Below are 27,640 nucleotides of genomic sequence, written 5' to 3' on the forward strand. Positions count from 1 at the left end.
GGAGTCAGACAGCATGTTTTGAGAATATGCTGTAATGTGACTGTCCATGGCTGCAGAAAATGGCAATGGTCGGAAAGGCACAGGGACAGCTGCCCCTAACACGCTACCTGGGAAACCTAGCAACAAACAGCAGTGAGATTGCTTAGCAGGAAAACTGAGGACAGTATTCAAGTATGAAAAACCAATTATGCTGAAGCCGGAGGCGAAGATTTAGGACCTTACCTGGGGGGGAACTCATAGGTCTTTCATTCAGCAAAACTTCATTTGTAATGATGTTCTTCTCCCTTTGAGAAGAGAATCGTGCCTCACTGTACCATCAAATGACACTTCAGATTGTGGAGGTGTGCTCACACCATTCAGATTCACATGTCGGATGCCTGTATTTCTGATGAATACTATGAATCTTTATTACTCTCGATAGGTTTATAGGTAGGAATTTTTTAATTGTCTTTGTAAATACAGAGATATGTATGTTTCGGTGCCATGGTACTTACCAGTGTAATCTCATCCAGTATTGAGGAGGCAGGGTCAAGGTGGTGGACAGATTACATTAGCAATGCATGTAAGTAACTCTCTCCTGGAAACTGACATCTCTGCTGTTGTCAGAGTAACCCAAAGGATCTGCTGCTTGCCCATCATGTGGAACCACATTTCTCAAGGAATGGTCCATTGACCCCCTGCATCAGAACCAGCTGGGGGACTGTTAAAAATGCAGCTTCCATAGCTCACTCCTGAATTGAAATATCTTGGAATGAGGCCATTTTAATAAACTCCTCAGGTGATTCTGATGCTACATAATGTTTGAGAACCCTTGACATGAACAGAGTGACTTGTCAAAATCGCAGTATGGCCATTTCACTCTTCTACCTAACCTCCTAACTGGCTCTGCTAAGCCACAGAAGCAAGTTGAAATTTTTTCACCTGTCAAATATACCTTTCATGATATAACCTCTGCCTAGGTCTCTGGTTTTTTTCTCTCCTTACCGCCTGCTGTGTGCTTAAAATTGCAGCAGACTTGTAGACTTGTAGACTCGAACAGAGCATGCTGCTGCTTGCCTCCTTATCTGTGCTCACCAGGTCCTCTATCTGGAATGCTCTGCCCTTCTGTCTTTCATTCCAGATTCCCTCTATTTGGAATGCTCTTTCTTCCTCCTCCCCTTCATTACATTCCACCTGGGCTAAGTCAGCACCAATAATGATCTTTCTCTGTATAGATTGGTCTTATCATATTGAATAACAAAAGTAATGCTATTTTTCTGTCCATCTTACCTACTTGGCCATGAAAGGCCTTGAGAACGCAGAATAAATATGTAAGTGAGTTTGGTGGCAAGCAACAGAACTCAACTCAATAAATTAATCAAGAAAAAAGAGGAAGCACTGTTAAGATACTGCATAGCTAGGAGATAAACAGGAAGTGTGTCAACTGTACTTAGGAAGCACAGACACCAGGGAAGCTGCAGATCCCAGCAACAGGAACTCCTACTCAGGACAGGGGAGGGCAACGAGGGCTACAAAGCAGACACATGATTGGTGGCCCCAGTGAGGTCATGTGAGATGACGAAAAGTCAGTTCCTCCAAAGGAAGAGGATGTGGTGCTGTTACTGAAAAAGGTTAGGAGATACTGGGCAGACAAAAGCAACAGCTTCCACTCCATTGAGTCTTTTTTTTTTTTAATAAATAAATTTATTTATTTATTTATTTTTGGCTGTGTTGGGTCTTTGTTGCTGTGCATGGGCTTTTCTCTAGTTGAGGCGAGTGGGGGCTACTCTTCGTTGTGGTGCGCAGGCTTCTCATTGGGGTGGCTACTCTTGTTGCGGAGCACAGGCTCTAGGCGCATGGGCTTCAGTAGTTGTGGCACGTGGGCTCAGTAGTTGTGGCTCGTGGGCTCTAGAGCACAGGCTTAGTAGTTGTGACGCACGGGCTTAGTTGCTCCACGGTATGTGGGATCTTCCTGGACCAGGGATTGAACCCATGCCCCCTGCATTGGCAGGCAGATTCTTAACCACTGCACCACCCGGGAAGTCCTTCCATTGAGTCTTGCTCCTGCTTGTGTCCCCAGAGTCCAGTGAGGAGCGTGACACCCAGTAGGCTCTCCTTGGATGTTTGCTGAATAAACAAAGCCAGAGCTAACTAACATTTATTTAATACTACCTGCCAGGCAATGAGCAAGGGTTTCAACATTATTGCATTTGACCTCTCACAACAGTTCTACAAGTAAACATTATCTGTGTTTTGAAAATGAGGAAACGAAACCAAAGAAGTAACTTGCCAAGGTCACTCAGCAAGAGAAAGAGCTAGGATCTTGAACATGTACTGCACTGCCTTCCCCCAGTGAGAAATATATAATGCTTTTTCTTCATAAGAAGTATAACATCTCTTTTTTCAACAATATCCCTGTTTAGTTAACAGTGTCTTAGAGATACCTCCCATGTTATCCCAGGGAAGGCCAATATTGCACAGTGGTTAAATTCGTAGATATTGAGAGAGCTTTCCTGGGTTGGACTCCCAGCTCTGCTTTTTACCATGAATGTGATCTGAGGGAAGTTTTTAACCTATCTGCACCTCTGTTTCTCTGGAAAATCAGGAGGACAAAATTAGTTACCTATGTCATAGGGTTACCACGAGGATTAAATTAGTTACTATATATAAAGCATTTAGCTTAATACCTGATATATAGTTAAGTGCTATAAAATTTTGCTTGTTCTTTTTATTACTGCATTGCTTTCCACAGAATGTGTGTACCATAATATATTTAATCATTCCCCATGGAAATTTTGTTAGCTGCATATTTTTGATATTATAGACAATGCTTCAAAGAACATTTCTGTTTATATCTCCTTGTTATATGTTTGTCTACACATTAGTTCAAGGATTAGAATTATTGCATTGAAGGGTATATGTATGTTAAAATTAATTTTTATCTATTACAGTGCATACACAGCACAAATATCAAAATATGCAAAAGATCATGCAATAAAATTACTTCTTCCCATTCTTGCTCCCCAGCAACCAATTAGTTCCCCTCCCTTGAGGCAATCACACTTACATACACATTCCTTGTGTATATTTTTAAGGATATTAATATGCATATGCCAGTACAAATATGTGTGTGTGTGTGTATGTGTGGATGCATGCATATGGGCTTTAAAAAATATAAATGATAGTATTCAATACATACAGTTGTGCTCCTAAAGCCCTTTTCACAACAGTATATGTTGGAGAGGTTCCTTTGAGGAGAGTTACAGAGTTGCTCTTCTTTTTTAAAGACTGCATAGTATTCCATTGTAAAGATGTACCATAATGTATTTAATCACTCTTGTATTGGTAGACATTCAAAGTATTTCTAATATTTTGCTATTACAAACAATACCATAATAAACATCCCTGTCTTTTCACCCACGTGCATTTTTAAAATGAAACACTACAAACAGGCCTAAAAATGGCAAGCTGCACATTTTTGGGGGGTGGAGGGGAGATGGCTGCGTTGGGTCTTTGTTGCTGTGCGCGGGCTTTCTCCAGTTGCGGCGAACAGGGCACTACTCTTGCTTGCGGTGCGCAAACTTCTCATTGCGGTGGCTTCTCTTGTTGCAGAGCACGGGCTCCAGGCGTGTGGGCTTCAGTAGTCGTGGCTTGAGGGCTCTAGAGCGCAGGCTAGTTGCTCCGTGGCATGTGGGAACTTCCCGGACCAGGGCTCGAGCCCCTGTCCCCTGCACTGGCAGGCAGATTTGTAACCACTGCACCACCAGGGAAGTCCAAGCTGCACATTTTTAAATGGAGCTTTATCTGTTTGTTAAGTAAATTTACCATACTTTACAAAAACATTTTCCTATTATGGACATTTAGATTTCCTCTAAGTTTCTGGTATGAACAATAAACTTCAAAGAATATAGAGACGTCTTTCTCATATCTTCAGCACTACTTAAAATTGTAAATTCATTTCTTTTCATTACAACTGGAAGGAACTAAGTAAGGAAAGTATGTATTTTTTCTGACAATTTTATTCTCCTTTTGATTTAGTGAGAGATTCATCAGCCTTCTTGATACCAGAGGTGTTGATTATAGGGCTTTCAAATTTCTTTTGTACTAACCTATACTTCTGATGCCTTTCTGGGCCTAGAGTCTGGATTATAAATTTATTCTCTGGCTGATTCCTCCATCATCATCATCATCATCATTATCATCATCATCATCATTATCATCATTACTGTCAATTTTATAAGTTTATTAAGAGCCTTATAAATAATATCAGATGTTTAATTTTCATCTATCCTCCCAGGTCCCAGTTTCCTGCCTTAATTTATCTAATTTTTGTCTTATTCTTTTCTAAGATTCTTAGTACTTCTCATCTCTACACAAGTGCCTTAGTGCAAAACACATGGATTTTAAAACAAAAGATCTGGTATTAAATTATGGATCTGCCACATGTTTGCTATGTGACCTTTGCTAAGTTACATTCTCTGAGCCTATAAAATGGGAACACATAATATCTATCTTGTGAATTTAGTATCGAATTACATATATAAGGATAAATACATGTATCAGCTCCTACACGCAAGGCTGCTCCTACACTTCACATTCATTATGTCTGCTCTTAAGAGTAGCCGCCACAGGAGAAATAGGAAGGCCAATACAGCAGACTATGAGAAAATCAAGGAGATGATAGTATGAGATGGATGTGGTGTAGAAAGTCACCAAACTAAGACCTGAGATTTGAATGAGAGGAGCTGAGAGTTGTGGGTGTTGGTAGGAAGTGTTCAAACAGAGCAAAAAAGCATGTATAAAGGCGCTGAGGTCAGAAGGAGCTTCGTACAGTCCAGAAATTATAAGAAGTAAGAGAAATTTAGGACCATGCAGAATAAGGGAGAGAGTGATAGCAGATGGGGCCCACAGTGGTATTTTGGGAGGCCCTATTGTTGGCCTATCCAATTTCCTTATCTTCTTCTTTCCCAGTAAAGAACCCCTAATTGTATTGCTCAGACAACTGAAGTGCCAAGCCTGGTGGAGTATATTATGAGTTTAAGCCAGTTAGAGTACCCTCATTGTCCTCTGCTGGTGACTGGTTTAAGAACCATCATGGGGCCCAGTTTAGACAAATAGGATATAAGGGGAAGTCTGCAGAAGAAGGCCCCTAGGAAGTGTTTTCCTCCCACTTTAAAAGGAGAAGGAGCTAATAGAAGGAAACTCTATCTTTCCTTTCTGCTTTTGGAGATGGTTGTGTGTAGATGTGATTATTGGAGCACTTCCTGCCATCCTTCCGTCATGAGGAAGACACTACTAATACACTGGGGATGGCAAAGGGCTGAGACCTTAAGGACATCTTTAACTGCTGAGCCAACTCTGGAACTGCTTCGCTCTGGACTAATTTACCTATTAGATAATAAATATCCTTATTGATTAAGGTGTGTTCAGTTGAATTTCTATTCCCTGCTGCTGAAGGTATTCTACTGATTATAGTTATGGAAGGAGTAAGATCATGGAGAACTTCGTAGATCATGCTAAGTATTTGAAATGTAATGCTAAGGGTTATGGAGAGCCATTTAAGTCTTTTGAGCATGGAGTGATACAAGATAGGATATCTTTTCAAAAGGTCACTTTAGTTGCGATGTGGATAATAGATTGGACAGTGGCTATTGTGGATGCAGGTGGAGCAGATAGGAACTATTGCAACAGGTCACACAAGAGAACACAGTGGTTTAAAGTAAGTGGTGGCTGGCCATGGGAATAGAGAAAAATGAAACAATTCAAGAACTGTTGAGAGATATATTGGAGGCAGAACTGTGATTGGGATTGATTCAATGTGAGTGAAGACGAGGAAGAAATCAAAGATGGCTCCCAGGTGTCTGGACTGAGCTACTAGGTAGATTTTGATGCCATTTACTAAGAGAGGAATAAACAACTGGAGGTAGAACAGGTGGGAAGTCACAATAATGAGTTCATTGTTGGCAGTGTTGAGTTGAAGGTGCCTGAAGCAACCAGGTGATTATATCAAGAAAGCAGTTGGGCATTTGAGAGCCTAGAGGAAAGATAAAGAGTTTGGAATCTAGATGGTAACAGAATCTATGTGATTTTTGAGATTCTTAGGTAGGGAATGAGTGATCAGAAGGGAAAAGGTCCCAAGACAGAATCCTGCGATCCGTAGCACTTAGCTTTTCCATGGAGCAGGGGAGTCCAGTGAAGGAGACTGAGAAAGAACAGCCAGAAAGAAAGAAGGAAAGCCAAAGCATGTTTCTACAAGGAGGGAGCAGTCAACACTGACAAATGCAGCTGAGAGGTGAAGCAAGAAAAGGACTAAAAGGATGTCTATTAGATTTATCCACATAAAAGCCACCCACCACTGACACTGATGACAAAGCAGTTTTTGGACAGATAAAGTGGTCAGTTCAGAACCCAGGTTAGATGGCATAAGGATGGAGTAATTAAGAAATGAAGACCTAAAAAGTAGAGAATCAGGTCAAGAAATTTGGCCTTAAAGAAGACATAGTGTAGGAGCTGAGGGAAATGTGGGATCAAGGGAAGGTTTTTGTTTATCTTTTACAGGTAGCAATAGCTATCTTTCCTTCACTCCTATACCCAATTCATTAGCAAGCCCATTTAGGTCTTTGTCTAAAATATATCACAAACCTGTCCATCTCTCACCTACTACCCAGGTGACTCCCTGGTTCGGGCCATTATTATCCTCACTTGGATTCATTCAGTAACCTCCTAACTGGTTTCTCTGCTTCCATTCTTATTTTGTTCCTGTTTTTTCCAAACCACACAGCAGTGGAATTAAATCAAACGTGGCACCTGGAATAAAACCCAAGCTCTTGGTCTTGCCCTGTAAGACTGGGTATGATCAGGACCGTCTCCTACCTCATCTCATGCCATTTACACCTCTGGTCCCTCATGCTCCAGCTCCACACCCTGGTTTTTGTTGTTGTTGTTCTTGCCTTGCTCACTGTTCCCAGAGCTTAGCAAGCTTCTTCCTAAATCTCTGAGTGGCTGACTCCTTTTCATTATTCATGACTCTGCTCAAATGTCACCGCATCCAAGAAGTCTTCCCTGACCTTCTTACCCTCCCCGCCCCCATCCTCACTCCCTGTTTTATCTTCTTTTTGGCTCTTATCAGCTGAAATGAACTTGTTCATTTATTTATTTAGTGTTGATTACTTATATCTTCTCATTAAAAGTAAAGTCTGGGGAAAACTGGGTGAAGTTTACAGGATTATTATTTGTGTATTATCGTTTGTGTGTATTGCATATGCATATTATGTATTACCATGGATTTTTTAAAATAAAAAGCGTGAATTTATATCTCCAAAAAAATGTTTTTTAAGTAAGTTCGGTGAGAACTGGGATTTTGTTTGCTTGTTGGGAACTGTGTCCCCATCACCAGAAAGGAGTCTGGCATGCAGTGGGCATTAAAGCCTTATTAAATGCGTGAATTAATAAATGCTATATTTGGTCATAAATATTCAAAAGAGGATGGAGAGGGGAATACAAACAACAGCAGGAGATTCTAAGGTGACGAAACTGGACGGGGTGGGGGTCGGGAGGGTCCTAGGGTTTAGCACTAGAGTCCCTGTCCTAGCGTTAGGATTCGAATCCAGGTCCCAGAACTCTTTCCACTACTGCATGCTACCTCTCCATTTATGCAGTGTTGATTACAAGACGGAAGTGGTGATTAGCACTTTCTTAGGAGACGCTCGTAGATAATCTTTGTGGCCTATTATGATTACAACAGTGCAGGACCCGTAGGACCACCACCTTACAAGTGGGTGTTCTCTGATTGCCTTCAAACAGGACCACGCCCGCACTTTCATTCACTTGCTACAGTGGTTCGCAAGGAGGAGGCGGGCGATTGCTTGGAAGGCTCACTGCCCGCCCAGGTCCCCTGCTCTGCAGTTGAGGTGTCAGGTTTCAATTCTCCCAGGGCCACTGGACGTCGCGGCGTGCCCGGTGCGGCGGCCGCCTCCGCCTCCAAGCCTAGACTTAGGCAGCGAGCGAAGGCTCACTTCAGACGCGCGGCCGCGCACTCGGCCTGCCGCAGACCGAGGCTGGGCCCCGCCGCGGAGGCTGCTTCGGGGCTGCGCTAGCTGCGCGCTCTGGGAGGCGGCGATCGCGGCTGGGCCGGGACTTACTTCCTCCACCGCAGGACAACAAAACAAGCCGGCTGCAGGCACCGGGCTCTTGGTAACGGTCTGGGCCGGAGGCGCAGCGATGGGCTCCGTGCTGAGCAGCGATAGCGGAAAATCCGCACCCGCCTCGGCCACCCCGCGGGCCCTGGAGCGCAGGGGGGACCCCGAGCTGCCCGTCACGTCCTTCGACTGCTCCGTCTGCCTCGAGGTGTTGCACCACCCCGTCCGGACCCGCTGTGGCCACGTGTAAGTGCCAGGGAAGCTGGGTTTGCGCGCCCACCCCCTGGGGAGGGCGATGTTAGCGGAGCCGTTGGGGATCGGGGGGTTCAGAAGCCGGCGCTTGAAGGAAACTGCTGCAGGGAGAGACCTGGACCCGTCGAGTGCGGACCACGGGGAAAGTGCCCAGTCGGAAGGTGACACAGGATTTCAGGAGGAGAAAACAGCAACAAGCGGGCCCTGCAGCCGCCGTAGAGCCGCCTCCTCCCGCAGCCCAAGTGCGGAGTCCCAGGGACAGGAATTCCGGGCGCGAGAGCCGCGGGGAGCAAGGGCTTGCCGGCTGAGGAGGGTGCGCTTGGCTGGAGAAGCAGCACCCGCCTGGGCCCAAGGCAGGGGCTCCCGCCGAGCGCAGTTCCCGCTCCACTCGGTTAATCGGGCGGTGCTTCCTTCTCCGCCCGGAACCCGGGTCGGTTTTGTTTTGCTGGCTCTGTGCACGTGTTCTAGAACGCCCGCGAGGCTGGTCTCTTGAGCAAACAAGGATCTGTGCAAACTGTCCTTCCATCCCCACCTCCCTTTCCCAACACAGACGCCCAAACCCCTCAAAGATCAATCAAACGGGAACGTCCAAGTGACTTTCTGTAGTCGTTAGAGTTGAACAAGCCGCCAGGGCTGGGTCTGCGGCTTGAACGTTACCCCCAAGCCCGTGAATGCAGCAGTTAAAAACACAGCCAACCGAGTGAAGGAGGTTGCAGACTACCTGCCTTATGCACAGACTCCCCACCGCGGTAGGAAGTAGAGATAAAAATAACTGTCTTAGAAACCACGTACACACCAACTAAAACTCGCTGTTAGCGCACATCCGTGGTAGTTTCTAGGAAGAGTTTAAAAACAAAATCCCTTTATAAAATTGGCACGTCCTTAACGTGTGCCTGAGTAACTAGTAGTAGGGGTTGGATCTGTGAGTTTGTGTTCTATTTGCTTAAAAGCTTTCTTCCCGTGGGTGCGTGGGTGTGTGACTGTGTGGGTGAGATTGGTGGGGGGCGGGCGGGGGAGGGGATTGCATAGAGCATGAGTGGAAACCCACTTAATGTCTTCTCTGGACCGCCGACTAACTAGTTTGATGAAGCCCCGAAGCAGTAAGTGCTTTCTGGCTTACCAGGAAAAAAGAAGTATCATAAATCATGAATGCAAGTGCACAAACCGTCTTTAAAAGGACTTAGGTGGTCCTTGACACCTATAGCCTAGTATCTGAGAAGCAGTTTTCAATACTGAAAAGCAGAGAGCCAGGGAGAAAAATCTGCAGCCCACACAATGTTTAAAGAAAAATTGTCCCTGGGCATTCTTTTGTGGCCATATTTTCAGGGCCTGTTGTTTCAGCTCTGTACTTTAAACTCAAAGCTAATTTAGCTCCTGTCTGATTACTGACATTGTTTCCCAGCTGTCCAGATGTAGCTCATTGACGTAATTCCCCAAGGCCAAGATGGAAGCCAAGATGTTATTGCATTATATGAAATACATTGATTAGTTCAGAGCAGTAATAACCGCAGGATACCTAGCCTACATTTAAATTTAGTCTGTATTAGCATTAAAACTTTTAGGTTGCACCAAAGACACACAGTGGGGCTCAAGTCTTGGAAGATTTTCTTTTGTAGAACTGAACTGGGCAGCTTTGCTATTGGAGATTGTTATCTGATTGTTTTCGCTGGTTTGGATTTTGAATGCTATAACTTAGTGTCTGCAGTGTTTTGCTTCTGCTAGAGTAATATAAATTTGAAAAATGTTGAATCCTTTGTTTAATCTTTTTCTTTGTTAGAGTGAATAGGAAACCAGCAACTGGAAAAATAGTCATGAAGTAGCACAATAAGGGCTGGACAAATTGCCTTCCCTCACTTTACTATTCTTTGTTTTGACAAATCTATGTCCATTGTTCTGGCCGGGGGCAGAATTTCCATATTCCTACTTTTGGCAAATTTACTTGGGCCTCTTCCACTTTGTAAATGTTAACTAGAGTCCCTTCTGCTCTGGGGATGGTGAGCCTTCCTAACACCGTTTGTACTTCCTAAATGAATTACTCTCTTCCATTGAACTTAAATTGGAAAATGAGGAAATGCATATGAAACCTCTATATTATCCCATACTAAGCTAATTTCCAAACTTGCTGAACTAGGTTGTTTATGCTAATTTCTGTTTATAAACTAGTTTCAAGTCAAGCAAGTATAATACGGCAACAATACCTTGAATGAATATGTATCTATGTATTGTGATGCAGTAAAACAGTGAGAGCTTCATAGCCACTAACCAGCTGTGTAATCACCACTTTGGTTAATCTTTTTGATCTCAGCTTCTTCATTTGTAAAATAAGGTGAGTAATGGAATTTTTATGAGTACTTAAAGTGTAAAAGTAGCCCATAATATAGGCTCAAAACGTTTCTTTTTTTGTTGTTGTTTAACTTTTATTGGAGTATAGTTGATTTACAGTGTTGTCTTAGTTTCAGGTGTCAAAACATAGTTTCTATTTCCATCGAAGTCATTCCGTAAAGCAAGCAAAAACCCATGAACAGGTTTTATTTCTTTTTTAAAAAATTATGTATTTATTTATTTATTTATTTTTGGCTGTGCTGGGTCTCCATTGCTGTGCACGGGCTTTCCCTAGTTGCGGCGAGCGGGGGCTACTCTTTGTTGTGGTGCGGGGGCTTCTTATTCTGTTTTCATTGCGGAGCACAGGCTCTAGGTGCTCGGAGTTAGGTAGTTGTGGCTCTCGGGCTCTCGGGCTCTAGAGCGCAGGCTCAGTAGTTGTGGCGCACGGGCTTAGTTGCTCTGCGGCATGTAGGATCTTCCTGGACCAGGGCTCGAACCCGTGTCCCTTGAGTTGGCAGATGGATTCTTAACCACTGCGCCACCAGGGAAGCCCCCATGTTTTATTTCTTATCTCTATGTTTCTTTTGGAATAAAACTGGGCCACAAAAGATAAGTCTGACATTTCCAAGATGTCCCAGATAGCCTTACTTTTAGCTTAATTCTTTTTTCATTTGGTGGACTTTAATTTAAGAAGTTCCATTTTAATGTCTGTCATTTCAAACTGACGTTATTCATATCTCAGTATCAGTATCAGTTGTAAAAGTAGATTTGGGGGAAAAGACTTCGTACCTCTGCCTTTTTTCTATTAACAGTGAGCTGGGAAAAGAGGGAATAGATAAGTTGAAACTGCATAAGGGAAACTAAAACGGAATCTGATTTACATTTAAAAGAAATATTCAAGAAATTTGGTATGGTATATACCGAGGGAGACAGAAGTCGAAGACAGAGATATAGGGGGACAGAGTTTAGCTCAGGAGGAAGTTAATGAACTCACAATTAAGCCTGTTGAATGTACAGTAGTCTGATAGGGAGACATCTAAATGGAAATGTCCCAAAGGCACTGGGAACGTGGGTTTACGGACAGAGCTCAAGGCTGGAGCTGAGGGAGTCACCAGAAAGGGTCAAGAGGTTGAGAATAGGCCTAAGAGAGCTAAATACAAACCAGAGCAGACCATACAGTACAAAGAGCCACATCGCCATAGACCTGAGTTGGGTTGAGTTGCTCCAAGTCACAGAGTTTGCCTAATTTTTTTAAATGAAACTGTTGAAGATAATTCTGAAGTGCTTTCTGGTAAATGGATTAAAACGTTTCATTTGTGGTCAAGTATGAGCATCAAATTCATGGTTCTCTAAGTAGAGTCTGAGGGTTTCCTGATGTGTTTTAAACTGACCCAGAAATAGACATCAGTGCTTTCATTCTTTTTTTTAAATTTTAGTATATTTTATTTTATATTAAAATTTTTATTGAGGTAAAATTGACATATAACATTATATTCGTTTCAGGTGTATGGCGTAATGATTCAATTTTTGTAAATATTGCAAAATGATCACCACCAAAAGTCTAGTTAACATCTGTCAGAATACATGGTTACAAAATTTTTCTTTCTTGTGATGATAACTTTTAAGATCTACTCTCTTTTTTCCTAATTTATTTATTTATTTATTTTGGGGCTGTGTTGGGTCTTTGTTGCTACACGCGGGCTTTCTGTAGTTGGGGTGATTGGGGGCTACTCCTCGTTGCAGTGCGCAGCCTTCTCACTGCAGTGGCTTCTCTTGTTGCAGAGCACAGGCTCTAGGCACACGGGCTTCAGTAGTTGTGGCACACGGGCTCAGTAGTTGTGGTGCATGGGCTTAGTTGCTCCACGGCATGTGGGATCTTCCCAGACCAGGGATGGAACCCGTGTCCCCTGCATTGACAGGCGGATTCTTAACCACTGTGCCACCAGGGAAGTCCTAAGATCTACTCTCTTAGCATCTTTCAAATAAGCAATACAGTATTAATTAACTATAGTCACCATGCTATATATTACATCCCATGACTTACTTATTTTATAACTCAAAGTTTGTGCCTCTTGACTCCCTTTACCCTTTTCACTTCCAAAGCCCACAGTGCTTTCATTCTTACAGGAGGTACACAATCCCAAAGACTTCTTTTTAACCTAAGATTAAAGCTACTTATCCTATTATTTATTATAGATATTAATACATATTTTCTATCAGTGAGGATTCTCCAGAGAAACAACCAATAGGTTGTATATAAATATATGGAGAGAGAGAGAAAGAGAGATTGATTTTAAGGAATTGATTTACATTTTTGAGGATAATCGCTCTACTTGAAGTCAACTGATTATAGATGTTAACCACATCTACAAAATACCTTCACAGCAACATTTGCTGAAGTGTTGAATTAAACTGAGTACTATAGGCTGGCTAAGTTGATACATAAGACTAACCATCACATCTTTTCAACAGGCTTTTAAGGGTTATTAAAATCAGGTGATCAAAACCAAAAATTAGATCATTATTCAGGCTTTACTAGAAGACACTTCAGAATTCTCTTAAGAAGCCTGACTATCAGGCAGCCATGCACACACCTACACGTTGCTCAAGCAGACAGTAGGAGTCCACAGTTCTCTTAAAATTAAAATCATTGTTCATTTAGCTTCATCATTATCATTTTAGTTTGCTGTGGGTTGTTTGGTTAGACCTACTATTGCATACGGTGCATTCGTTTTTTGATCCAGCCAGCGTGGCCTGCTCTGTGCTGAGCACACAGACACAAAGGCTTATCCTTTTGGAGTTTGCATTCTTATGAGGAAGATGGACAATAAACAAGATACAGGTGTTAAGTATATAGTTTGTTATATAGTGTTAAGGATTAAAAAAAAATAAGACAAAGAAGTGAGATAGGAAGTATGTGGGAGTTGCAATATTAGGATACTTAGAGCAGTGCATCTTAAATTATCTGTTGTAAAGAACCTCTGAAGTGTTTTGTTTTAATTTCCAGACCAATAATTTTATAAAATAAAAAATGTATTGTGGAACAATGAAATTTAAAAATACCAAAGATAGGGAGTTCCCTGGCAGTCCAGTGGTTAGGGCTCAGTGCCGTGGCCCGGGTTCCATCCCTGGTTGGGGAACTAAGATCCCACAAGCCATGAAGTGCGGCCAACTTAAAAAAAAAAAGATATATCAAATACAAGCCATCATTTGAAAAATTGTTATTAGATTCAACAGCATAATATTACTCTGTCAGATTCCTATACAATTTTCTAAATATTACTTCTCTCAATTTCTATTCTTAATAAGCATGGACTCTTAATAAACAGGGCCTGATTTTGTACAGTGTTGGTCCAGAGGGAAGCAGGAGGTGAGGAAGCTAGTTTGACTGGTGTGGGGACATTTATAAGAAGTTTGCCTTTTCCTCTGAGTGAGGATTTTGAGCAGATTCATGGCTTGAGCTGATTTAAAAGCATCTGCCGGGCTGCTGAGAATAGTCTGTAGAGGGAGGAGCAAGCTAAGGAGATTGAGTTCAGAGGCCACCATAGTAATCCAGATGGGAGAGGATGGGACCAGCATGGGGACCGTGGAGGTGGTAAGAATAGTAGGACTGTAGAGATGTCATTGAAGGTACCAGTAACACGATGGATTTGATGCGGAGTGTGGAAGAAAGTGAAGAATCAAGGATGGCTGCAAAGTGCTTGGCCTGAGCAAAGGCTGGAGCCGCTCTGACTGAGATGGGAGAGACTAAGAGGATGGGATGAAGATCACGTTTAAGTCAAGAGTTCAGTTACTGACAAGCCAAGTTTCAGACAACTGAGTGGAGCTGTGGAGTGGACAATTGGATATGTGAGCCTGAAGTTCAGAGGAGGAACTGGGCTGTAGGTAATAAACTTGGGAATCATAAACATATACTCGATATAAATCCATGGGACTGGATGAGCTCATCAAGGAGTTAAATATAGTTAGAAAAGAATAGAGGTCCAAGGACTGAGCAGCGGTGCCCACCGATATTTAGAAGCTGGGACATGGGGACTTCCCCGGTGGCGCAGTGGTTGACTCCACACTCCCAATGCAGGGGGCCCGGGTTTGATCCCTGGTCAGGGAACTAGATCCCACATGCATGCCGCAACTAAGAGTTCGCAGGCCGCAACTAAGGAACCTGCCTGCCACAACGAAGACCTGGCGCAACCAAATAAATAATTAATTAATTATTTTTAGAAAAAAGAAGAAGAAGAAGCTGGGACATGGAAGCCAGAAAAGCAGCAGCCAAAGGAGAGGAAGGAAACCCCCAGGTGTCCTGGAGGCTGAGTGAGTGCAAGAAGTATTTTCCAGGGAAGAGCGACCCGCTGAATCCAGTGCTGCTTTAAAGGTCGAGTACGTGATAGAGATGGGGGGTAGAGAAAGCCCTTTCATGAAGTTTAGAGGCAAAGGGTAGAGAGAAATTGGGCAATAGCTGGAAAAAGAAGTGGGATCAAGAGAATTTTCTTCTAAAAGAAGAATGGAATATTTTGTATGCTGATGGAAATGAACCAATAGTGAGGGAAACTTTGATGCACAGGAGAGAAGAGAGAATTGCAGGGCTAGGATTTACAGTGGGGGGCTTGGCCTTAGGCAGGAGAATGGACAGTTCATCCATTTAAGAGGATGTAGAATATTAAATGGGCACAGATGCAAGTAGTTGAAGTAGTGGGAGTTGGTGGAAGGTTCCCATCTGATTGCAACTTATGTTGACATAATATTTGACCTGTGATTTGATTTTTTTTGAAGTGTAGTTGCTGTACAATATTATATGTTACAGGTGTATAATATAGTAATTCATAATTATTAAAGGTTATACTCCATTTAGTTATAAAATATTGGCTATATTCCCCGTTTTGTACAATATATCCTTGTAGCTTATTTTATACCTAATAGTTTGTACCTCTTAATCCCCTAAAGTGCCCCTCCCCCTTCCCTCTCCCCACTGATAACCACTAGTTTGTTCTCTGTGAGTCTGTTTCTTTTTTGTTATATTCTCTAGTTTGTTGTATTTTTTAGATTCCGCATGTGATATCATACAGTATCTGTCTTTTTCTGTCTGACTTATTTCACTTAGCATAATGCTCTCCAAGTCCATCCATGTTGCTGCAAATGGCAAAATTTCGTTCCTTTTCTATGGCTCAGTAGTAGTCCATTCCTTTTCTTCATCCATTCGTCTGTTGATGGACACTTAGGTTGCTTCCATATCTTAGCTATTGTAAATAATGCTGTTATGAATGTTGGGGTGTGTGTATCTTTTCAAATTAGTGTTTTCATTTTTTTCAGATATATACCCAGGAGTGGAATTGCAGAGTCATAGGGTAGTTCTATTTTTAGTCTTTTGAGAAACTTTCATACCATTTTCTTACAGTGGCTGCACCAATCTACATTCTCACCAACAGTGTACGAGGGTTCCCTTTTCTCCACATCCTCTCCAACATTTGTTATTTGTGTTCTTTTTGATGATAGCCATTCTGACAGGTGTGAGGTGATATCTCATTGTGGTTTTGATTCGCATTTCCCTCATGATTAGCAATCTTGAGCATCCTTTCATGTGCCTGTTGACCTGTGATTTGATTTTAAGATGAAATCATCCAGGCCCCTGATGCTAAATAGAATGCTTCCTTCTTCTAATGTACTTGGATAAGCATCACTTAAAATAGGATGATTGGAGTCTTTTGTACCATCAAGACCCAAAACTCTTGAGAGCCGTTGCTCTAATAAAGGAATGCTACTTTCTGCATTGCCACTCCTTTAAGGTCTGGCACTTAGTAGGTGTTAAGTATTTTTAATTAATGAATGACTCTAAGACAAAATTTGGAGGACTCCCCTGGTGGTCCAGTGGTTAAGAATCCACCTTCCAATGCACGGGATGCGGGTTTGATCCCTGGTCGGGGAACTAAGATCCCACATGCATGCCGCAACTACTGAGCCTGCGCACCGCAACTACAGAAGCCATGTGCTCTGGAGCCCGGGTGCCACTACTGGAGGGAAGCCCAAGTGCTGCAACCAAGAGCCTGTGCACTGCAATGAAGGATTTGTGCCTCAACTAAGACCCGATGCAGCCAAAAATAAATTAATTAATTAATTTAAAAATAATAAGACAAAATTTGGGGCTTCCCTGGTGGCGCAGTGGTTAAGAATCCGCCTGACAATGCAGGGGACACGGACGGGTTCAAGCCCTGGTCTGGGAAGATCCCACATGCCGTGCAGCAACTAAGCCTGTGCACCACAACTACTGAGCCTGCGCTCTAGAGCCCACAAGCCACAACTACTGAGCCCGCATGCCACAACTACTGAAGCCTGTGTGCCTAGAGCCCGTGCTCCACAACAAGAGAAGCCACTGCAATGAGAAACCCATGTACCAAAACAAAGAGCAGCCCCTGCTCGCCACAACTAGAGAAAGCCCACGTGCAGCAACGAAGACCCAACGCAGCCAAAAATAAATAAAAAATAAATTTATTTTTTTTAAAAAAAGACAGAATTTAGATACTTTGGTGAGCACAACTTTGGACAACCATTTCATAGTGCCAGCCAGCTGGTGCTATGGAGTTTGAGTCATAGATAGAAGTCCCATGATAGTTTTTGAACTCCCTTCCTTTTATAGGGTTACTCATCTGTGCCTGTATCACTGAGAATTTTAGAAAGATGTAATAAGCTGGCCTGAAGTTTGCCTCATCTGGTGGTTGGACTGCTCTGTGTTACTTAGCAACATTGGTGTTGTCGTAGGCACATTAAATATTAGTGATCTATTAAATTACGTATTCTCCAACAAACAGAACCTAAATAATGTAGCAGACTGAGTTTTACACCAGGATTCTCTTTAGCACCTGACTACTGGTCCTAGGACCAGCAGCATTGCAGAATCTCAGCCCCCAACTCAAATCTGCTGAATCGCAATCTGCATTTTCACAAGATGCCCATGTGATTTATATGCATTTTAAGATTTGAGAAGTACAGCCTCAGATAACCCTATTTAATTGACAGTAAGATACTGCAAGTTGAGGACAGTGTTTAAGGGTTATAGAGAGGTACCCCTCTAAGACTGTAGATTAAAGGAAATAAAATTTTCCTTAGGGGGCTAAATATAAAAATCAACATGTAAAGGAGTGTAGAGATATGCAGAGTCAATTTTTGGAGGCTGAATGATTCCCAGGATGGACTTTGAGCGTAACCTAATTGAATACATAAACACCTCCAAGGAAATCTTGAGGGACAGTGGCTAAAGGCCTGTGCTCTAAGAATAGCTGTGCTTGGGGCTGTCCAGGCTGATCGATCCATCATTGGATCACTGAAGAGGGAGAGAGAGAGAGAGAGAGAGAGAGAGAGAGTGTGTGTGTGTGTGTGTGTGTGTGTGTACTGTCCTATATTGGAGTATTTTAGCCCGAGACTCTCATCCTCCCTTTGAATAACAATTGCAGCTCCCCTTATTCTATTTATATGTTCCAGCTCCCCAAGGGAGCCCAAGATTTTCATTCAGCTTCATGTTGGCCTACCCACAGTGAAGCAGCCCAGTGTTGAGAACATAACGAAAATGTTAGACCAACCACATGTTGCCAAGGGCTTCTTCCAGAACCACATTTAGGGGCCACCTCTGGCTACTTATTTTACCTGTCTAGCCCTAGGCCCCATGGAGTCCCTAATACAGCCCTTTCCTCTTTAATTCTCCTATACTTAGGGTGCAGTTTTCCCCCTTACGACTGTGTGCATAACTTTACCCAGTGTCCTCAGCAACTCTTTCCCCATTTTCCTCCAATACCTTGCCACCCTTTCCTTATATGAGTTTTATTGCTAACCACTTAATTAGAGAAACAGAAAGGGGTTAATAAAGTAAACAATGGGGGTGGGATAATTAAGTTCCCAGCTGGTTTTAAAGTTCTTAGAGTCATTATCTGGTTCCTGACTGATGTCATCAGGAGCTGCAAACTCAGCAGGGGGGAGGCAAGGTGTGTGAGTGAGCGAGGAGGATGGGTATCTACAGGAAGGGACACCGACCCATGTGGCCACGTGGGAGATGAGTCCAGAGTTGCAGGAGACTTAGCTTTTCAAGAGAAGCCAGAAATTTGAATTTGTGTGTGAAATCTGATTTTAAAGCTATGACATCTTGTGCTTCCACTGCAGGGGGCACGGGTTCTGTCCCTGGTCAGGGAAATAAAATCCCGCATGCCACAAGGCACGGCCAAAAAAAAAAAAAAAAAAAAAGGCAACAACAACTCATTCAGAATTTTTGAAAACATTAAATCGGTCTTTAAAAACAATGCAGTTGACTTCTATCTTTCCCCTACATTCTCCTAATTCTGATCATGTCTGTTGTGATTTGTCATTCTCAGCCACCTTATGGAGGGGGAGAGGGGGACAGACAAATAGGAATTTCTTATCTCTGGGGTTTGTGTTCATTTTTACCCCCTGGGTTCTTCCGGAAGGACACAACACTTATTTATTAATGGGAACATTGGGCCCTGCCCAGAAAATTCCCCTTGGGCCCATTCCTCATAACTGATTTGGTTATTTCAATCTACTGACCATTTACTGAGTAGCTACTCTGTACCTGGGGCTGTGTGGGAGGGACCCCTACAGGATTCTGAATGGTTCTGTGCTGTGTGTATTTCTGTGATGCTCATGCTGTGTTGTTGTTACTGACCTGTTGTCACTGGGGCATTTTTTGTTTAGTTGGGTTGCGTTTTTCAGCTTTATTGAGGTGATACAGTACGTAATTGTATACAATCCTATAACCACCACCATAAACAAGATCTAGAACAGTTAGTTCCATTACCCTAAGAAGTTCCCTGGAATCCTTTACAATCAATCCACTCCCCAAACTCCTGGGCCCCAGGCAACCCCATCAGCTTTCTGTCACTGAGCTTTGGAGTCATACAGTAAATAGTCTTGTATTTGACTTCTTTCCCTTGGCATAATGGGGCATATATTTGTTGTCATTTGGTATATTGTAAGCCCTTTTGCCTCTGCTTCCCAAATCAATCCTAAATCTGTCTGTCCATTTACACTGTCTACTGCTCCTTTGCTGGGCTAAGCCACCATGCTCTCTTGAACCAACACTTACAATGGAATTAACACTGGACTCTGAGCCGTGACTCTCGTACCTCTGTAATCCATTCTTCACACCGGAGCCAGTGATCTATATAATGTAAATCAAGTCGTATCACTCTCCCACTTAAAACCCTCCAGTGCCTTCCCATCATGCTTAGCTCTGGCTTTATGGTTGGTCTCCTACCTACCTTACTGTCCCACATACTGCCAATCACCCTCCCCTGGGCCTCCTGCATTTCAACCACGCTGGCTTTCTGTACCTCAGCAAAATGGTCCCTGTTTTCAGCTGGGAAAACCATTCCCAGACCTTCCCAAGACTGATGCCTTCAAATGTCATCTGAGGGACCACCCATCTCACTGCTCCCTCTGCCCCACCCACTCAATGTGTGTTGTCAACTGTTTTATTCTTCTCAGAGCATTTATCGTTTGCCAGTCTTTTTGTTTACCTTCTCATTTCCTCTCTCCTCCTTCTAGAACTCTTGAGAGCAGGGACCTCAGGCACTGCCATGGTTTCATCTCTGGCATGTCAAACATTGGCAGTCATAAGCTATTAGTGAAAATTTCGTTAGTGAATGCATGCTTGTATGGTTGGGTCTGGGGAGACTTGTGCATGTTTTATAAATCTTCATTATAACCATGCAATAACTGTTCTTGCTAAAAGCCACACGAATTCATTTTTTTTACAGTTTTGTTTTCGAGGGAAAACAAACCTTATAAAACAAAACTTAAACATAGGACTTCCCTGGTGGCGCAGTGGTTGAGAGTCCGCCTGCCGATGCAGGGGACACGGGTTCGTGCCCCGATCCAGGAAGATCCCACATGCTGCGGAGCGGCTGGACCCGTGAGCCATGGCCACTGAGCCTGTGCATCCGGAGCCTCTGCTCCGCAACGGGAGAGGCCACAACAGTGAGAGGCCCATGTACCGCAAAAAAAAAAAAAAAAAAAAAAACTTAAACATAAAACAAAACTTCAGCCTTATATTATCTTTCAAATTGTTCTGTGCTCTTTAAATTTATTTAAATAATCATAAATGCAAAATAATCTTTTCCTCACACTGAATTTGGATGCTCTTAAAAATATCATTTTTAAAAATGTTTTTCTCTTCAAATCACATTCTGTTAAATATTTCAGGTCTCTCATCCTCCAAGCATTTCCCTTCCCGGTTTTCCAACCAAATTTTTCTGAAAAGTAAAGAAAATTTAAGTCATAGTAAGGTGGTTCATTTTCCCTAACATTTTATTATGAAAAATGTCAAACATACAGCTAAGTTGAAAGAATTGTACAGTGAACAACCATATATCCATACCTATTTCTACCATTGTTAGTTTTACCGTATTTGCTTTTACCTCTCACTTTATCACATACCTATCCATCCATCAATCCATCTTATTTTTTGGATGCGTTTTAGAGTAGGTTACAAACATCAGCACACTCTACCCCTTCTCATATCAGCATGCGTAATATTAACCAGAGTTCACAACTTGTCTATGGGATTTTCTAAAGGTAAATTACACATAGTGTGAAATGCATACATCCTAGGTATAACACTTGCAGAGCTTTGACCAATGTTTAGCCCAAACCCCTATCAAGATATAGAATAGTCTCGGGCTTCCCTGGTGGCGCAGTGGTTGAGAGTCCCCCTGCCGATGCAGGGGACACGGGTTCGTGTCCCGGTCCGGGAAGATCCCACATGCCGCAGAGTGGCTAGGCCCGTGAGCCATGGCCGCTGAGCCTGCGCGTCCCGAGCCTGTGCTAGGCAACGGGAGAGGCCACAACAGTGAGAGGCCCACATACTGCAAAAAAAAAAAAAAAAAAAAAAAGATATAGAATAGTCTCATTACCCCCCATATGGTTCCCTTATGCCCCTTCCCAGCCATCCCCGTCCGTGTACCACCGTAGGCAATCACTGTTGAGTTATTTTTTTCCCATTATAGATCAGTTTTGCCTATTCAAAAATTTCAAATAAGTGGAATTACACAAGATGTACTTTCTTGTGTCTGGCTTCTTTTTTTAAAATTTATTTTATTGAAGTATAGTTGATTTACAATGTTGTGTTAGTTTCTGGTATACAGCAGAGTGATTCAGTTACATATATTTATATTTATATATATTCTTTTTCGTATTCTTTTCCATTATGGTTTATTACAGGATATTGAATACAGTTCCCTGTGCTATACAGTAGGACCTTGTTGCTTATCCATTCTATATATAATAGTTTGCACCTGCTAATCCCAAACTCCCAATCCATCCCTCCCCCACATCCCATCCCCCTTGGCAACCACAAGTCTGTTCTCTATGTCTGTGAGTCTGTTTCTGTTTCGTAGATAAGTTCATGTGTCTGGCTTCTTAGTATGTCTCTGAGAGTCATCCATGTTATGGCGTGTATCAGTAATTTGTTCTTTTTTATTGCTGTGTAGTATTCCATTGTAGGAATGTGCCATGGGTTCTTTATTCATTTTCTTGTTGATAAATATCTGGGTTATTTCCAGGTTGGGTCTACTGTGAAAACATCCCTTCTGAATACAAATGGATATATTTTTTAACTTCTCGAGTAAAACACGGGCTTGGTACTGCAGGGTCAAGGGGTGCTTGTAATTTTGTTTTATCAGACACTACCAGACCATTTATCCCAAGTGGTTGTAGGTAATTAACTTCTTAAAAGAATTGTTTATTGTGTAGGTAATAAGGTTATATGGTTCACACTTAAAATTCGACAGTGAAAATACCCTTCTTCTACCATATACCCCTTTCTTTCCAGTTCCCATTTCTCCAACAGGTAGGTAAATGTTCTTATTTTCTTTACCCTAGGTGTTTTTACACATCTACAAACCTGTAAGAAGCTCACACTCTATATACACTTCTACACTTTGCTTTCTCAGAGGTTTTAATTTAGAGTTATCTTTTCTCTGTGCCCTGTTATATAATATATATTACCTAAAGCTGAATAGCCCTGTGAGGATTCTGATTAGACGATTCAGAAAATGATCACTTGTATACTTTTCATGCCAAGGTGCTAGGGTAAGGATGGTAGATGCTTCAGCTCTCATGACTTGAATTTGATAACTGTACCTTTAAGGAGAGAATGTTCTCCTCAGATCTTTTGAACTAAGCAGTTCTGCAGTCTTGCTTCTGCACCCCAGAAAATGAGACTTGAGGTGCAGCAGCATCCAGTACCTTTCCATGGTAACACTTCTAAAAGCTGTGGTTTTCATATACTCATAATCAGTAAGTTCAATCTGTTCCAAAACACCTTGATCTTGATGTGTTTTCTCCAGTTCATAATCTCTTCTATCAAAAGTATAGTTAATTGACTAATCTACCGGATTTGCAACTAATATTCTCACATAATGCAATGACATCTATATAATGCTTATTTGTGAGTTTCATGCCACAGATAATACCACTGTACAGACTTAGTTGGGGGGGTTATAGGGAGGGACTTGATTTTTTAAATGCTCAATAAATTGATATAGCCACTATGGGGAACAGTATGGAGGTTCCTTAAAAAACTAAAAATAGAACTACCATATGACCCAGCAATCCCACTACTGGGCATATACCCAGAGAAAACCATAATTCAAAAAGATACATGTACCCCAGTGTTCATTGCAGCACTATTTACAATAGCCAGGACATGGAAGCAACCGAAATGTCCATAGACAGATGAATGGATAAAGAAGATGTGGTACATATATACAATGGATTATTACTCAGCCATAAAAAAGAACAAAATTGTGCCATTTGCAGAGACTTGGATGGACCTAGAGACTGTCATACAGAGTAAAGTAAGTCAGAAAGAGAAAAACAAATATCGTATATTAAGCCATATATGTGGAATCTAGAAAAACGGTATAGATGAATTTATTTGCAAAGCAGAAATAGAGACACAGACGTAGGGAACAAACGTATGGATACCAAGGGGGTAAGGGTGGGGTGGGATGGATTGGGAGATTGGGACTGACATATATTCACTACTACATATAAAATAGATAACTAATGAGAACAGACTGTATAGCACAGGGAACTCTACTCAGTGCTCTGTGGTGACCTAAATGGGAAGGAGTCCAAGGAAGAGGGGATATGTGTATACGTGTGACTGATACACTTTGCTGTAGAGCAGAAACTAACACAACAGTGTAAAGCAACTATACGCCAATAAAAAAAATTTTTTTAATGCCTCAAGTGTGCTACTTTTCATGAATATCTACTAGGAATTTCCATTGTGGTTATCAATCATAGTTACAAAAACATGTATGAAGTATTTATAAAATAACAGAAGAGGGGCTTCCCTGGTGGCGCAGTGGTTGAGAGTCCGCCTACCGATGCAGGGGACGCAGGTTCGTGCCTGAGTCCGGGAAGATCCCACATGCCGCGGAGCGGCTGGGCCCGTGAGCCATGGCCGCTGAGCCTGCGTGTCCGGAGCCTGTGCTCCGCAACGGGAGAGGCCGCGACAGTGAGAGGCCCACGTACCGCAAAAAAAAAAAAAAAAAAAAAAATACTACTATCTTCTGGCTCTGTGACTTCAGCAAGTTGTTACACCTCTTTGAACTTCAGTTTGCTATCAGTCAGGGTAAGGAGAAAGAGCAGCATTTAGGATTCCTGTGAGAGCGAAATGAGGTGAAATGAGCTGATGTTGTATCAGTGCCTACCACGGGGCTTGGCACCAGTATATTTTGTTTGTTTGTTTTGCATGTCCCCTGCATTGGCAGGCAGATTCTTAACCACTGTGCCACCAGGGAAGTCCCTTTGCACCAATATTCATCTTCTGTTTGTATTAGCATAAAACTCAAACTGTGAGAAAGGGGGGAAGACTTTTAGTTGACAAGAAACACAGTGTTATCTGCTTGCTCCTAAATTATGTAAACAAAGAATTCCTGTCAGAACCACAGGTGTTGTATTAGAAATGTTAATTATGAGTTGAGCATTTGGACCATTTGTAATAAATACCCTTCAAAGCTTACACTTTGAGAACCAATTCTTAGGGACTAAAAGAAATGCAAGGGCAAATGTGCCTTAGAACTTACAATTAATCACCTGAGGCAGATAGAAGTAAAATACAGCAGGGGACTTAGGTCTTTTGATTCTGAAAGTATTGCTCTTTCCAACTGGGGTAGCTGCAGTTGTGGAAAGATAGGTCACTGAATTCTGAGTCAGGAAACCCCAGCTTAAGGTCAACAAAGTTCAGGCACTTTCTGTAGCTGTGACCTTGCTGAAGTAACTTAACCTCTACGTACCTCAGTTTCCTCATCTATAAAGGAAATAATGATCTTTCTTAGGGGTTTATTAAGGTTAAATGAATTAAGGTATGTGGAAGTGTTTTAAAATTTTGTAAATAAAAAAAAGCAGTGTATCAAATTTGAAATTATATCAAAATATAAAGTTACCAAACGACATTAATAACAAAAACACCCAGGAAGAAAAGGGTAGGAACCCAGGCAGATCTGGGGTTCTAAATAAAGAGCAGGATAGTCCTATCAAGTTGTTGCTGAATCAGTCTTTATGTCACTCTGTTTAGTATTCATCTCCCAGAGAGGGTTTACTTAGCGTGGCCGACATTAGGCGCTCTGCCTTCAGCAGGGGATTATGGGCACCTGGATTGAGGTCCCACCAAATTGTATCTCATATAAGAGGTGTAGTTCCTGCAGAGCAAAATCAGGATGCTATGGCAAGAAAAAGGGGGAAATGGGTGCTGGGCAGGCATCAACATCAAGCAGATGCCTCAAGAACAGTGCAGAAGTAAGCATCCTCTGTGTGAATATAAGACTTTTATAACAGAGGTGGAAGAGAATACTTTTAAGAATCAGTAATGGCTGGACTTCCCTGGTGGCGCAGTGGTTAAGAATCCACCTGCCAATACAGGGGACACGGGTTCGAGCCCTGGTCCGGGGAGATCCCTCATGCCACGGAGCAACTAAGCCCGTGTGCCACAACTACTGAGCCTGCGCTCTAGAGCCCGCAAGCCACAACTACTGAGCCCGCGTGCCACAACTACTGAAGCCCGTGTGCTTAGAGCCCGTGCTCTGCAACAAGAGAAGCCACGCAATGAGAAGCCCACGCACCACAACGAAGAGTAGCCCCTGCTCACCGCAACTAGAGAAAAGTCCGTGCGCAGCAACGAAGACCCAACGCAGCTAAAAATGAAAATAAATAAATTTTTTTAAAAAGAATCAGAAATGGCTAATATACTAGGAATTTTGATTGTGAAACTTCATTCAGCTGTATGTATACCTATGATATATGAACTTTTCAGTATGTATAATTTACTTAAACAGCTTAACTTTTGCCGTGTATAAATATTCGCAAATATATATTACATGCTGAGTTAAGAGCTGTCAGCTCATGCTAATGTGTATAACCTATTGAAATGCTCACTTTTACTTCTGTGCACATGTAGCCTTCAGCAGCTCCCATAGATAGGTCAAGATTTTCTGTGAATTCTGTTGACTGTGTTAAGATTTCATCATGATCATCTTTAAGTAAACAGAGAATGTATTTACTGACGTGGAGGACATTCCTAAAGTGGTACTTTTGATTAGATAATTTCCTGCATCTGAGGATGAGTTTAAAATTATTTTATGAAGACTTTAACGTGTTTCGTATTTTTACCTCCTCAACTTGCTGCTATTTTCTAATCTAACACACAGAATCTCACAGAGCAAAGACCTATTCCCCCCAGCCCCACAGATTTTAAGGTAAAATAGGATTAAAGAAAAGAAAGAACACATTAGATATCCTTTGAGTTAGAGGGGTTTTTTTTTGAAATATAGTTGATATACAATGTTTTGTTAGTTTCAGGTATCCAGGAAAGTGATTCATTCATACACACACATAGATATAGATATAGATATATTCTTTTTCAGATTCTTTTTCATTATAGTTCCCTATGTTATACAGTTGGCCCTTGTTGTTTATGTATTTTATATATAGTAGTATGTATCTGCTAATCCCAAGCTCCTAATTTGTCCCTCCCTCCCCCTTTCCCCTTTGGTAAGTTTATTTTCTATGTCTGTGAGTCTGTTTCTGTTTTGTAAATAATTTATTTGTATCATTTTTTTAGATTCTACATATAAATGATACCATGTGATATTTGTCTTTCTCTGACTTACTTCATTTAGTATGATCATCTCTGGGTCCATCCATGTTGCTGAAATGGCATTATTTCATTCTTTTTTATGGCTGGCAATATTTGAGTTATAGTTTTCCTTCTGTTTGTAGGAAGGCTGTTTCACCACTTTGTCTGTCACCTTCTGTTTCAATGCGTGCAGCACACGTGGTGAGAATGTGTGGCCCCAGGGAGGTCTTGCAGGGAAGGTAAGAGACTCCCCAGCAGCTGTAGGATGCAGATAGAGCTTTCGTTTGGCAGAACAGCTCTTAGTGTACAAGGTGTCATTAAAATACGGTTTCCATAAATGAACACCTAGTGGTGGCTCCTTTATACTGTTAAGGAAAGTGATGTGTTCTTGGTTTGTGTCCTGTAGATTCTGCCGTTCTTGCATTGCTACCAGTCTCAAGAACAATAAGTGGACCTGTCCTTACTGCCGGGCATATCTTCCTTCTGAAGGAGTTCCAGCCACTGATGTAGCCAAGAAAATGAAATCCGAGTTCCAGAATTGCACTGAGTGTGACACCCTGGTATGTGACCCTGCCTTTGCTCATAGTTACCGGCTTAGAACTCTGAGAAAATTGTTTTGCAGCCAGTTGTTTCACCTATGCCTTTGACCTCATCCTACCCCGACTTTCCAAAGTTTATTGTCTCAGCCTCTCCTCTTCCTTTCCTCTGGTTTCCTATGTATGGGCTGCTGGACAGCAGTCACCTGATGCCCACTGTCAGCTCATTTTTCAAACAAATGCTTTCATTGACCACCTCCATTTCCTCTCTT

At 42.2% G+C, this 27,640-nt stretch overlaps 1 protein-coding gene across 6 annotated transcripts in view; it reads left to right on the plus strand.

The window, feature by feature from the left end:
* The window catches only part of RNF125 (ring finger protein 125), a 103,869-nt gene that overhangs the window by 55,140 nt on the left and 21,089 nt on the right, over positions 1–27,640 (plus strand). For 2 of the 6 annotated variants that reach the window (XM_081253443.1, XM_081253441.1), the window contains exon 3: positions 27,239–27,392. In XM_081253443.1, coding sequence (XP_081109569.1) covers positions 27,351–27,392 — 42 coding nt within the window. In that variant the 5' untranslated portion in view covers positions 27,239–27,350. Of the gene's footprint in view, positions 1–7,576; positions 8,364–14,912; positions 15,069–27,238; positions 27,393–27,640 lie in introns of those variants that run through there. The other 4 variants (XM_081253439.1, XM_081253442.1, XM_081253440.1 and 1 more) reach the window with 4 other exon arrangements.

The sequence above is a fragment of the Mesoplodon bidens genome (genome assembly GCF_964165515.1).
Source record: "Mesoplodon bidens genome assembly, chromosome: 13".
Classification (NCBI taxonomy): Eukaryota; Metazoa; Chordata; class Mammalia; order Artiodactyla; family Ziphiidae; genus Mesoplodon; species Mesoplodon bidens.